The 13,811-nt window shown below is 46.5% G+C and overlaps 1 protein-coding gene across 2 annotated transcripts in view; it reads left to right on the top strand.

The window, feature by feature from the left end:
* LOC119387120 (aldehyde dehydrogenase family 3 member B1) overlaps nucleotides 1-13,811 on the top strand; it is a 78,719-nt gene that overhangs the window by 47,250 nt on the left and 17,658 nt on the right. For both annotated transcript variants that reach the window (XM_037654428.2, XM_037654429.2), the window contains exon 6: nucleotides 10,394-10,557. In XM_037654428.2, coding sequence (XP_037510356.1) covers nucleotides 10,394-10,557 — 164 coding nt within the window. The remainder of the gene's footprint in view (nucleotides 1-10,393; nucleotides 10,558-13,811) is intronic.

The following is a 13,811-nucleotide window of genomic DNA, read 5'->3' as shown; positions in this document are numbered from 1 at the left end:
TGAACATATTCATCATATGCGGTACACAGTGCGTGGGGGCACGGGAAAAGCAAAGTACATCTGTTGCTAGTGCGCTTAGCGAACAGGGAACACTTGTTACTAACCTGCACGAAGTAAAAAAGTCGCACGAAGCGGAATTGAGCCATGGTGTCGCAGGTGACTTTCCCGTGCCCACTGAAGCGATGCGAAGCTCCGAGCCTGGTTATAACTTGCGCTGAAACTGGTTGCTTTGTCGATGCGGCTGTCCGGGTCAAGCGGAGCGATGCGTCTTGCGGATAATCGTTGAAAGTCATCAGATGGTACGGCGTTTCACCGCTGTCGCTGTGCACCGGCTGATTTGACTGTTGATCCGTAGGCATCAGATAGACGGTGCGTGACACGTCGCAGCTCGGATAAGTGGCGAAACGGACCAGAGCCTGCACGAAGTAAAAAAGTCGCACGAAGCGGAATTGAGCCATGGTGTCGCAGGTGACTTTCCCGTGCCCACTGACCGGTAGCGAGTGAGTGGTAGCGAGAAAGTGCGACGGCGATTCATCGGCGGACGTCGTCTGTTCCAGAAACGCTTCTGATAGCTCGTTTCAAGAGCCGCACGGCACGTAAGGAAAGCAATGTTCAGTAATAACTACATGAGTGCCGCTAAAATGTCTGTTACTTCTGTTTCCGGACATCGCGGAATGAAATCTGGGATCGCTCGCAGTAGATATATGGGACAATATCGAATTTTCCTTGCTTTGCGTTTATGGAAGAGCACGCGAACGGTGGAAACGCGTTGACACTTTTCCTCAGATATACTTTATCCATGGACCTTCCTCCAGAACAGCTTTTTCGTAATTCCTTCCGCCAGCACGTCCGAGTTTGTAATCACTCTGCGGTAAATACCCGCTAAAAGGCCCTGCCCTTTCGAGCTCACGTGCTAGGGTTCCAATTCGAATTTTTTGCTTGCTTTTTTTAAAAATGTCATCTCATTAGTAAAATCATATCTCCTGGTCGGAGCAGCCGCAAATGCGCAGCTGTCAGTAGCGGGCCCGTCGCTGACGGCCCACAGTGAAGCGGCTACGCCATGTTACACGCCCGCCCCTCGCTTTCGGGGGTCAATAGCTAACGGTTAAAAAAAACTCAGTTTCGCTTAAAGGAGCACTGACATCAAATTTCAAGATCGAGATGTGCCCATCATTCGATCGCTTGGTATGCATAGGTCTTCTTGGCCAAATTTGAACGGCATCCGTCGCGTGGAAGTTATTTTAATTCGATGTCAAACAGCGTAGGAGAAAAAACAAAAAATCGGCTGCCCTGCAACATCGACACTAGTGCTACGTGTTCGGTGTGATACATTGCACAAAAATCACCCTGAGTGACGATCCGCTAGTAACAATGACGTCGACGATCTCTGAGTGTGTTTGGAGCCGACTGCCAGCCATGCTTTCACTCTCTTTAAGGCCGAGACAGACGGTACGATTTTCCGTGCGATGCGGCGTCCGACACGGCGGTGGGGACGAGGGAATGGTGGCTGTCCGATGCTATGAAAGGTCACCATTCCGGTTTTCCCACCGCCGTGTCGGACGCCGCATCGCATGGAAAATCGTACCGTCTGTCTCGGCCTTTACTGTGTCGAAGCGTGCGGCGTGCGTTTGCGGGGCGCACATGCACAATACGACGACTGGCACCCGGCGAGGCCTATTGTTCCGCACCCCTCTCGCTTTGTTGTCGGGCTGCTCTCGAGGTAGTTTTCGTGAGGGGTCACGCGCTTAACAGGTTTAACCCATACCGAGGCACCCACATACTTTCAATCTCTACCGCGCGCGGGGCCCAGATTTGAAAACCGCGCTTTCTACGTCACCACAGCTTGAGTGCACGTGGTCTTTGACGCTCCCCGCATGGGTCGCTAGTTTCTTGTGGTTTTTAGGCGGGCGTTTTGAAGTGACGCTAAAATGGTCACAATTAACTACGCTAGAATTAGTTATACGATACGCTAGAGCATTTACGATTTAACTTAGGGATTACCAGACCCAAAGCTACAAATTACAGTAAAAAAGTCACCAACAAAAATTTTGCTGTCAGGGGTCCTTTAAGAGCGAAGCAATGAATGCGATATCAAAAAATTGTATTGTGAAACGAAGTAAGACTAGCAGCTAACTCTTTTGGATCCGATCTCGCGTAACTCAACAAAACACTGGTTTAAGAGAATATGGAGCCTCCAGGAACCGAGGTGTTTTCTTGCTCTGAGTTCTCTAAACGCGAAGTAAGCGTTGAGAGCACAGCAAGTTTACGAGCCGTCTCCTGATGCCGCGAGGTAGCGCGCGCGCAAGCGACTGCGCCCTTCGAACGATGCCCCCCCCCCCCCCCTTCCGCTCCCCTGGCGTCTCTTCATGCTCCTTACGAAAGACGGGCGGGGCGTTTCTTCTCTGTTTGATGAGCAATCGACGGCAGGCCCGCACGCGGGAAGATGTTATCTCATGCGCTGTCCGTGTGGCGGAGACAGACGGCCGGCTAGTTTAATCTCCGCTTCAGCCGCGTTCGTCGCTAGCGCTCGCGAGCTTTTACCCGCGGCTAGAATGCGCCTGGTGATGTTATTAATTTGGACTTTATACGGAAAATTACGGCAACGGCGACGGCAAAAATCCGCCGGGAGTGTCCATATAATTGCTATCGCAAGGGTCAATGTACGGGGCAGATTTTGCGCCCCCCCCCCTTCTTATGTAATTAAGCCCCCCCCCCCCCTGTGCGCACGCCTATGCTCCTGAGATGATTTTTTCCATGAGATTTGCCATGAATCGAAATATTTCTAGCCTTCATAAGAGCCCCATAATAATACTCAGGTGCTTGAATGTTAATGCAATATGCTTCTGTATTGCACTCCAGGATGTAAAATTCGCTGCTCCAAAGTGCTCCCAGATGCAAAATTATCTGCTCCAAAGTGCTCCAAGATGAAAATTTTGCTGCTCCAAAGTGCTCCAAAACGGAAATTTTGTTGCTCCAAAAATTGCTCCAAATCAGAAGTCCTCGGTAGCATCACTGGTACTTGTCAAAACTGCACGAACATTTACTCAGACTACGTGATATAAACGTGATTTTGACGGGTGATTTTAACCTTCCTGAAATTAACTGGGATCAATTAAAATATGGATGTTCCACAACAATTGATGTTATATTGGATGTGATGTTTTGCTTAAATTTAGAGCAGATGGTGCGTCAGTGCACACATGGTAAATCCATTCTAGATCTATTATTCATAACAGAAATATTTAACGGTGCTTCAACATCAGTAGAGCCCGGAATTTCAGATCATGATCTAATCTATTTCAGTTGGCAGCTAACAAGTAATAGGCCGAAGCTAGCGAAATATTCTTCATTCGTTTGGGACTTTCAAAACGCCGATGACGTTTCAGTGATTGATTACCTAGACATACATCTTGACTTTGCAGTTGACAACATCGAGACTTCATGGATGACGTTGCGAGATGCAATAAATTTTTGCGTTACAAAGTTTACGCCTACCAAAGTCCTTAAGAAGCGACGTGTTAACCCTTGGATAACTAGGGATATTATTCATACAAAACGTAAAATTAAACGGCTCCGCAAGCAGAAAAAAATGTCGTGCTCTATTTATCTTGAACTGGAGCAAAGCCTATTAATGAAATTAAGAGAGTCCCGAAGTGCCTACTTCAATAATTGTCTTTCTCAGTTCATTAAATGCGACAGCCAAAGGTTCTGGCGGTTTTTAAAGGAAAGCAGACAGGATGTTTCTAAAATAAAAATTGGTGACATGATAGCTACTGATGCTCGGCAGATATCAGAGCATTTCAATCATTACTTTCACAGTGTTTTTTCGAGAGGCGATAGTTATGCACCTCAGAGCACTGATTCATGTTCAGCTGACGATTTAGCAGTGTCACATGAAGGCGTCGTGTCTATGCTCCTTAATATTAATCCAAAAAAGCCGACAGGGCCGGATGGTATCCCTAATGCTTTCTTACATCGGTACGCAGAGCAGGTATCTCGTTTTCTGACAGATTTCTTCAATTTATCAATTGCCACAGGCGAAATTCCGGACGACTGGCGTTTAGCGCGCATCACTCCCATTCATAAAAAAGGCGATCGTTTGTCTGTGAATAACTATCGGCCCATATCTATTACAAGCACATGTTGTAAGTTGCTGGAGCATGTCATTTCAAAGTACCTTATTGATTTTCTTGAAAAACGCAATGCATTATCACCCTATCAACATGGTTTTAGAAAGAACTTGTCAACAGTTACACAGCTTGTAACAACAGTACACGATTTTTCGCATATCCTTGATATGACTGGACAGGTGGATGCCTTGTTCTTAGATTTTTCGAAGGCATTTGATAAAGTGCCTCATGGAAAGTTATTACGGAAGCTGGAATATTTGGGTGTTCCGTCAAATGTTGTTAAATGGATTGGCACCTACCTTCGAGACAGGCGGCAATTCGTACAAGTTTCGGATCACTCCTCAGAACTGTTGTATGTGACTTCTGGAGTGCCTCAGGGAAGTGTTTTGGGACCATTGTTATTTTTAATTTATATTAATGACTTGGCAGACTTAATTAATAATGACATTTGCATTCGACTGTTCGCGGATGACTGCGTTGTTTTTAAAGAAATTCGTGCTCCAAACGATCATGTACTATTACAAGAAAACCTACAGGCTATTGGGGACTGGTGCATTCGATGGGACATGGAGTTAAACACAGAAAAAAGTGTACTTCTGCGTATTACGAGAAAGAAAATGCCTAGCACGTTCACTTACTCTATTAACCAGCGTGATATAGAAGAGGTAGACAAATGTAGATATCTGGGTGTCACTATCAATAACAAACTCACCTGGTCAACACATATATCGGCTACTTGTACCTCTGAGCTGCAGAAGTTGTGGTTTCTCAAAAGGAAACTGAAAACCGCACCTCCTAGAGTTAAGCTTCTGGCATATAACACCTTCGTCAGAACTAAATTTAGAATATGCTTCAATTGTATGGGACCCCCACAACAAAAGTGATGTTCAAGAACTAGAACGTGTCCAAAGAAAAGCAGTGCGCTTCATATTTAATAAGTATAGGATCACTGACTCGCCTTCCTTACTAATGAAGCAACATAACATCCCTTCGTTAGAATCGCGCAGAAGGATCAGTAGGTTGACTTTTCTTCAAAAGTGTCTTACCGGAAATACGAAAGTAACTATGCCTGATTGTGTACGTCTCCACTCAACTAGAAAAACTTGACATACCCACAGTAGGGCACTTGCCCCAATTTTCGCGAAAACAAAATCCCATAAATACAGCTTTTTTCCTAGAACTGTGTCTGAATGGAATGCCTTACCCTCCACTGTTGTTGATGCCAATGACTTTGTACGCGAACTGGAAAACTTGTATTTTGTGTCGTGATTGTAATCGATGTTTCTCTTGCGTTTCCTTCTTCTCATTGTTCTTATTTTTGTGTTCTCGCTGTGATTGCGATGTTCTTTATAATTTTGTAATCACTGTACAGCCCCTCCTGCATGGACCACACTGTGGTCTGCAGTATTACTAAATAAATAAATAAATAAATAAGCTGTTTCGCTGTTAAGTCTCAGGACTCAGGTGCGATTCCCGCAGCCACGGCGGTCGCATTTTGATGGGGGCGAAATGCAAGAACACCCATGTACTTATCTTTAGGTGCACGTTAGAGAACTCCAGGTGGTCTAAATTAATCCGGTCCCCACTACGGCGTGCCTCGTAATCATATCGTGGTTTTGGCGCGTAACACCAAGGATTATAAATGAAATGTATACCGTATGTGTCAGTCTCAAATAATAGACCGAAATCTTTATTCCTCCCATGGGAACAACCGTGATCTGGCCCATTCTTAGTGCTGTTATTGTTATGCTGGTGCACATGTTACTTTGATCGTACGATTTTGTCCTATCAGGTCATCTAGCATACGAATACACACACACACACACAGAGAGAGAGAGAGAGAGAGAGGTGAATTCATGAGCTTACAGCATAAAGTAAACGCACCACCAGTATAGATATAATATATCCATACTGGAGAAAAAAACAGAACTTCAACTGTTTTTCTTCGATTTGCTTTGCTGAGTTTTACTAAGAGCCAGCTCTTTGCACGTGTCACTTCAGCTTCGCACAGAATGCCTTAGATCATGCAATGCATAACGTTCGCGTGTGCTCGAAGGCCCGACTTAGGCCTTTTAATGAGCGATCCCGCAGCCTCAAGCGCGGGCCCGGCACAGGCCCGCACTTTCAAGCCCAGCCCGGGCCCGCCGGAAAAATCTGCGGACGGCGCAGCCCGCGGGCCGGTCCCGGGCTTTCGGGTCGGCCCGGGTCCGTGCAGTGCTCTAGCTCATACCTTTGTAGGTGTTGTGGCTCTAATTGCAAAACTTGCTATGAAGCCATAGCAGTGGCGGATCCAAAGGGCAGGGCGGCGGTAGCGGCGATCGCCCCCCCTCCCCAAGCTAGCCTCTGCCACTTCCTTTCAGTACCTGTCGTCCACCTCCTTTGTCAGACTGCTTGTCGAGTTTGTCCCCTTTGTCAGGTTGCTTTGCGTACCACTGCACAAAGGTGGTAAAGAGAATCTTATCCCTGCCCTCTTCCTCTCACCTGCTTCCCAGTCCCCATTTCCATTGAAGGCTTCTTATAGGCACCCTCATAATCCCCTCTGTGCTGGTGTAAATATGCGTGACCCACCAAAATGCACTGCTGAGGCGGTGGCTTCAGCCTTTGTACCCCTTCCCCCCCTCCCCCTGATTCCAATGTACGCACATGGATCTGCCCCTGAGCCATAGATAGGTCACTTCTTTTACTGCAGTGGCTTTGTTTCCTGAAAGAATGAGCTGCTAGCCTATATTCGTGTAAAATTCCTCTGTTGCTTGCATTAACTATTTCACTCACGCGGTGAAACTGTGACTCTTTTTTTCTAACGTGCGATAGTTTTCGATGTTGTGCATTCGTGAAGAGCAAATGGTTCAGCTGGGCAACATGATAGCAAAGGCGTCGCACTGCTGTGGGCAACGCGCGAGGATTTGACAACAACCCGCAGAAGCAGAATAAGCTCAATTCCACAGTGCGTTAAACCCGCCTTTGTTTCGTCTTTACACGTGACACTCTGGCAAGGCATCTAGCTGTGGTTGCTGCACCTCAGGCTCAATGAAATTCATTTTATTTTCACGCAAAAAAAAGAAAAAGAGTTCTTTCATGTTGCCGTATTTTTGTGGCATTTTAAGTTTAAAATTAATCCTTCGGTAACTCTGCCTTGCATGGCCCCGCCACACTGGTCTAGTCGTTATGGCGCTCGACTGCTTACTCGAAGGTTGCGGAATCGAATCCCGGCCGCAGCAGCTGCATTTTCGACGGCGGCGAGAATGCTTGAGGCCCGTGTACTTAGATTTAGGTGCACGTTATAGAACTCCAGGTGGTCGAAATTTCCGGAGTCCTGCACTACGGCGTCCCTCATAATCATATGGTGGTTTCGGGACGTTAAATCACAGATATTATTATTATATTAACTATGCTTTGCATGAAAGGTCAAATTTCAGTTTCTATATAGCGAAGGAAATTGCCGATTTTACCAACTTCGCTATATTGAGGCTTAACTGTTCTCTGTACTCTACAAATCGGCTTAAGTCATCTTGATTTTTTAACGTGCGTACTCGAGAGTGACATCATCGAGCGACATGGTGTCTACCCATCTTGACATAAAACAAAGTTCTGTTTCATTCAGGGAACTTTAGCAAAAACACTCAGGGAAAACCTGGAAAACTCGGGGAATTTTGAAATGTCAATTCGGTAGACACCCTGAAATCAGTGGTGGTAACGGAAAAATCATGACATCCAAGTCATGTACGACATGATTTACAGCCCCGCTCATGATGCACTCGCGGCCACTTCGCTCGCTTGATATTCACGAAAATTGATATTGCGCGACGAGACTGTATGATGAACGTAAATCAGAGGTGGTAACGTGAAAATCGTTACATGCAAGTCATGTACGACATGATTTACATGCCACGTTCATGGTGCCCTCGCGGCCATTTGGCTCGCTTGATACACACGAAAATTGGTATTGCGCGACGGTACTGTGTGATGAACGTAAATCAATGGTGATAATGGGAAAATCATGACATGCAAGTCATGTACGACATGATTAACATGCCATGCTCATGGTGTCCTCGCGGCCATTCGGCTCGCTTGATATACATCAAAAATTGGTTTTGTGCGACGATACTTTATGATGAACGTAAATCAGTGGTGGTAACTTGAAAATCGTGATATGCATATAATTTACGGCATGATTTACATGCCACGCTCATTGTCCGATCGCTGCCGTTTCGCTCGAGTGATATACACCAAAATTGGTATTGCGCGACACGGCAGCATGACGATCGTAAATATAAGGTGGTAACATGAAAATCATGACATGCAAGGCATGTACGACATGATTTACATGCCACGCTCATGGCGTACTCGCGGCCGTTTAGCTCGCTTGATATACACAGAAATTGGTATTGCGAGACATGACTGTATGCCAAACATAAATGACAAGTGGTAACTTGAAAATCATGATATGCATACAATTTACGGCATGATTTACACGCCACGCTCATTGTCCAATCGCTGCTGTTTCGCTCACTTGATATACACCAAACTGGTACTACACCACGCGGCTGTATGACGAACGTGAATGAGAGGTGGCAACATGAAAACCATGACACGCATGTCGTGTATGACATATCTGGATGTTAACTGGATATATACCAAAATCAGTATGGCATGACACGAGTGCGTGATTAACATAAATGACAGGTCATGCATCGTATATTCCAGAATACACGTTTCATTAGCATTGTACATACGGGATTGGACATGCATGCATGCATGGCACACATACGATATATAGTGAACGAAATGCCATGGCATGAATGAATTCATTTGCCTCAAAAACGAACAAGGCCATGTAGCAGCTCTTTGCCAGCTGCTTCGCATTACATAGATTCCCACAGTGTGTGGGATCTGCCGTATTTTTTATTTACATGATTTGGTAGCACCAAAGCAGTGTCGACAACACTTTACACGTTGGCGCCAGCGTCGGTGCCGATGGGGGAGGTCACGTGTTTTCGCAAACCTGGCCAAATAACGCTTTCGTGTTAAAATGTATTTCAAAACATGGCCAAACAGAAAACAGTTCCTTTTGCACGGCAACCCGTACATCTGGCTGCAGCATGCTGTCTACTGCGTGAAAATAAAACTGCGCTGCTAGCGGTCGCATATTAATGAGAACCTACAGATAGTAATGCCAAATGTGGCATTATTGTGTGTTGGTTCTCATTAATATTGTGTCTAAGTAAGAAACGAGCCCTTAAAAGTAATCGTCTTTCCTTCATTCATAGCTGTCACATAGTGACGCGGCTGATGTAACATGCAGTATTGCCACGGGCCTGGATAACTTGATATTTCCCCGTTTTTCAGGTGATACTAATGAATTTCATATCGCACTGATTTCGTGGTGCTAAGACATTAGTCGGAAAGCACGTTTCACAACATGAATCTATGCACGGCTGGTGCAGAAGCCTAGCTCCGGTCCCAGCCGCAAGTAGTCGTACCGTGTCAACGTCCCCTTCCCATAGCGTGCGTCATCGCAGCTACGACGGGTTCGGGCGAATAAGGCAACAGGCTAGAACAACAAACAACACTTTATTGCTACGCTAGCAATAACGCATAAATGTCGCGTAGAGGGATAGTCCGCTCTCGTAGAAAACAAAGGGTAACGCTTACACCTTCGGTCTATGTTCGGCTGGCGGGTCTCGGGGCGGTGAGGTGTTACCTCGCAGGTCAGCAGGGCACGAGAGACCGTCTGCTCGTCTGCCCAGATGTTTTATTCACCTCCCGTGTCCCTCCCCACCGCGAGGGTTGTTTCCCTCGCAGGTCGAGTTACCTTTCCCGCGAGCCGGGATGCGAGGACTGACGCGAGGAGCGGCGGGAAAGAAGGGGTTGTCCGGAAAGGGCGACGGTGCTCCTCTCCTAGTGGTCCCTTGACTCCCGCCGTCAGTTCGCGATCGCGCCAGCCTTAAGGAAAGGAAATGGGCGCGCGTGCTGTTCCACAGTATTAACCCAGTGATAAATACCAGGGCCTCGCATTTTATTGCTACATTACTGCGCATCACTTAGAGGACAAGGACAGAACTGCAGAAACACACGTCCTCTAAGCAGTGCGCAGTAATGTAGCAATGACTAGATACCAACTAGCCCAAACGAATACACTCCTAACTCACGTTTTAGCTTTCCTAGTTAACCATCTGTTGTCGAGTGCTTGGGCGGTGATTTTATTATTTCTTTTTTTTTTCTTGGAACCCTGAACAATGATAGCTTCTTTGTTCTCTATGCAGGAGTGCTTTGCTGTCGTTGTCGGGGGACCCAAGGAATCGGCCGAACTTCTGACTGAGAAGTTTGACTACATCTTCTACACGGGCTCCACTCATGTGGGCAAGCTAATCTACGCTGCTGCCCAGAAACACCTCACACCGGTCACCCTTGAACTGGGTGGCAAAAGGTTAGCACCTGGGTTTGGTATTTTCACTCAAGACATTCTGGTAATTCCGTACGTTTTCAGCCTCACATCTAAAACTCGCAGCAATTCCAAAACTACTGCATGACGCACATAGCGTCATCTATTAGGGGGCCTGTGTACGAATTTCAACTCGATGTGCATGTTCGCATGAGCAACTCGATGCGGTAAATGAGAAGAGGCATAGAATTTTCCGTCATGGTGCCCGCGTGCTTCACGACAATGCTGCAGTTCACATTGCAAAGGCTTCAACAAAAGGAGATTGATCAGAATGTAGACTGTTATGCGCAGAAAACAGAAGCATCGTGCGCGTAATCTGAAGGTTGCAGGTTCGGTCCCTGCCGGCGGCAAGTTGTCTTTTCATCCACTTTACTTTCTTCACATCTATATTACAATTAATACAATACACTTGAAACAGTATAATTGACGTCCCCTATACCTTCCTTGGCTTCATTAAGGCTGTGTCAAAGAAAGACAACGAGCCCTCAGAATTCCCTTCCTTCATTCATCCATAGCGAGAGTCTTGTTCCGGCAGACTTGATGCCTTCAGGTAGTATGCGAGGGCTTACTGGTGAGCGGTCCGTTCGTTAGAGGTTCACGTGCTACGTGACGCCATCTGGCAAAAGACAGAGTATTCCACACTTGCCGTCATGGCTGCGAGCGGCTCTGACTAACACGCCCAGGTTTGCATGCGCATAAATACCCAATAGCATGGATGAGGGGACTACCACCGCCATAGCTTAATTGGTAAGAGCATCGGGTGCGTTATCCTAAGGGTGCAGGTTTGGTCCCTGCCGGTGGTAAGTTGTCGTTTCATTCATTTTACTTTCTTCACATCTATATCATAATTGCTGCAATACGCTTGAAACAGTATAACTGACGTCCCCTATACCTTCCATGGCTTTATTATGTACTTGTTAAGGAACGCGAGAACCCAGATGGACAGATGAAGTGCAAGCTAGCAACAGTTTATTGATGGGAAATGTGCCCTTATTTATAGCTATGTTGGAACACACATTGGTTAATAAACAGCAAAAGGCAAACCCTTAACATGCATGTGTCGTACCAGTGAGATATGCAATGTATTTGGCTGATAAAGAAATAGATGGCGTGCTCGTTCATTTGTCTTTGAGGCAGTAGATCTTGTGAGCTTCAATAATCTGGCGTGTCTCTTCATTTCTGTTCTTTACAATGACAGTACACCATTTGAAATTCTCGTTTACAACCACATTTATCGCACTGAAGGGCCAGCCACACCCCTGTCTTGTTTCTCACGTTATATGCATGCTCACGAAGTGTTTACTGGCACTTACAGCGAAAAAGCCAGACAGGCAGTATTGAAATCATTCAGCATACGCGAAGGAATTTCAATTCAGAAAGAAATGAGTGAAAGGGACACTAAAGGCAAATATTAAGTCAACATTGATTGTTGAAATAGCGGTCGAGAAACCTCGTAGTGCTACTTTTGTGCCAAGGAAGTGCTTATTTTGAAATAACATTATGTTTAGTGGTCCGCATCACTTTAGCGCACTTCAAATTACCCACCTGAAAGCGGTCTTTCTCACGTCACTGTTGCCATGCCCAACGTTGCCCACCTTTACTGCGCGGCGGCGGGCACCATTTGGGCATCCGGCAACAACACATGCATGTGGCGAAGCAGGGTGCGAGGCGAAGCGCAGTTCGCTGAAAACAGAATTTTTGAACCACGCGTGCCGTTCCACATGGCAACGCCAAAGAGGTTCTTTTCTCCATGAAAAAACAGAAACGAACAAGCAGCATTTTATTACGTCTCTTGATGCACGGAAGGTTCTTTTTTTATTTCAGCTAGTTTGATTAGTTGTAATTGTAGTCGGACTCTCTCACGTCATCGGGATCACTTCGAAAACGTCCCATTCGTGGCGCTCATCGTGTGATACATTTAGCTGAATTACTCGGTAAGTAGGGCACAGCTGTTGGTAATATTGCCGTTTTAGACATTGTCATACATTGAGCTTTCACTCCGACATAAATTATTTGCCTTTACTCACTAGGAATCTATGCTCAGGTTTGAGCCTAGCACAGTTAAAAAGCATAGATAAGATTCTAAAGGACACGGCGTGCAAACACGGACACAAGAAAGAGGTCCAGACAAGAGCACTGCACGGGCCTGTTTTTTCAGCCCAAGCCCGCTTTATGAATGCCGAGCCCAGCCCGGACCCATGGTTCCAATTCAAAATGTTAACAGCGCATAGAACGATTAGGAAGAAACGAGACAACAAAGGTAAAGAGTGCTGGTTCCAAGCCCGGGCCCGGCCCGGACGTACATGACCGAACCCAGCCCGAGCCCGGTCCAGACCCGTGGTTCCAAGCCGGGGCCCGGCCCGGGCGTTCATTACTAAACTTATCCAGGCCGCGCGTGTTCATGACCTGACCTGACCTGGCCCGGCCCGTGCCCGCTAGAGGATATTAGTTGATGATGATAATTAATGATGCTTTGCGCTTTGTGGCAGGCGATTGGACGGAAAATCCGGTGTGTACATGCATTGAAATGTTGCTTTGCCCACGGTGGTAGCTCAGCGGTTAAGCTGTTTTTCTGTCAAGTCCTAAGACGCGGGTGTGATTCCCACGGCCACGGCGGCCGCATTTTTGATGGGGGTGAAATGCAAGAACACCCATGTACTTATCATTCGGTGCACGTTAAGGAACTCCAGGTGGTCGAAATTAATCCGGTCCCCACTACGCGTGCCTTGTAATCATATCGTGGTTTTGGCACGTAATACCAAATGAAATGTTGCCTCTATGGGACATGGCAAGGCATTACAATAACAGTACAGTGAAAATAAAACATAGCAACAAAATTTATTTAAAAGAAGTGTACAACTAACATGAAAAAGCGGATAGAAGAAAAACCCGGGACCTTTTCTTTAATGCTCTTTTCTACTCCTCCACTTGACCATGGTCCCGCGGTCGCTTTTCATAGGCCCGGACTCCGCCTCTCTCTGACGCCCAACCAATTGTCACTATTTACGCAACATATTTCATTGTCGATCAGCTTGTATCGGTCCGACGACCGCCCTCATAGCCCACAGCCACGCAAAACCCTCTCCTGAGGCAAAGCAGAGCAAGAAAATGCACAAGCGCAAAACTTGGAGAGGGCAACTGGCAAACTTTCCGTAGATGCGGGGGCGTCCAGGAATTTCAACGCTCAAACAAAGCGCGCCATCTCTTATGTCGAACACGCATTGTTCTGAGCGCTGTGC

This window comes from Rhipicephalus sanguineus, chromosome 3 (genome assembly GCF_013339695.2).
Source record: "Rhipicephalus sanguineus isolate Rsan-2018 chromosome 3, BIME_Rsan_1.4, whole genome shotgun sequence".
Classification (NCBI taxonomy): Eukaryota; Metazoa; Arthropoda; class Arachnida; order Ixodida; family Ixodidae; genus Rhipicephalus; species Rhipicephalus sanguineus.
This window is presented reverse-complemented; position numbering and strand designations above follow the sequence as displayed.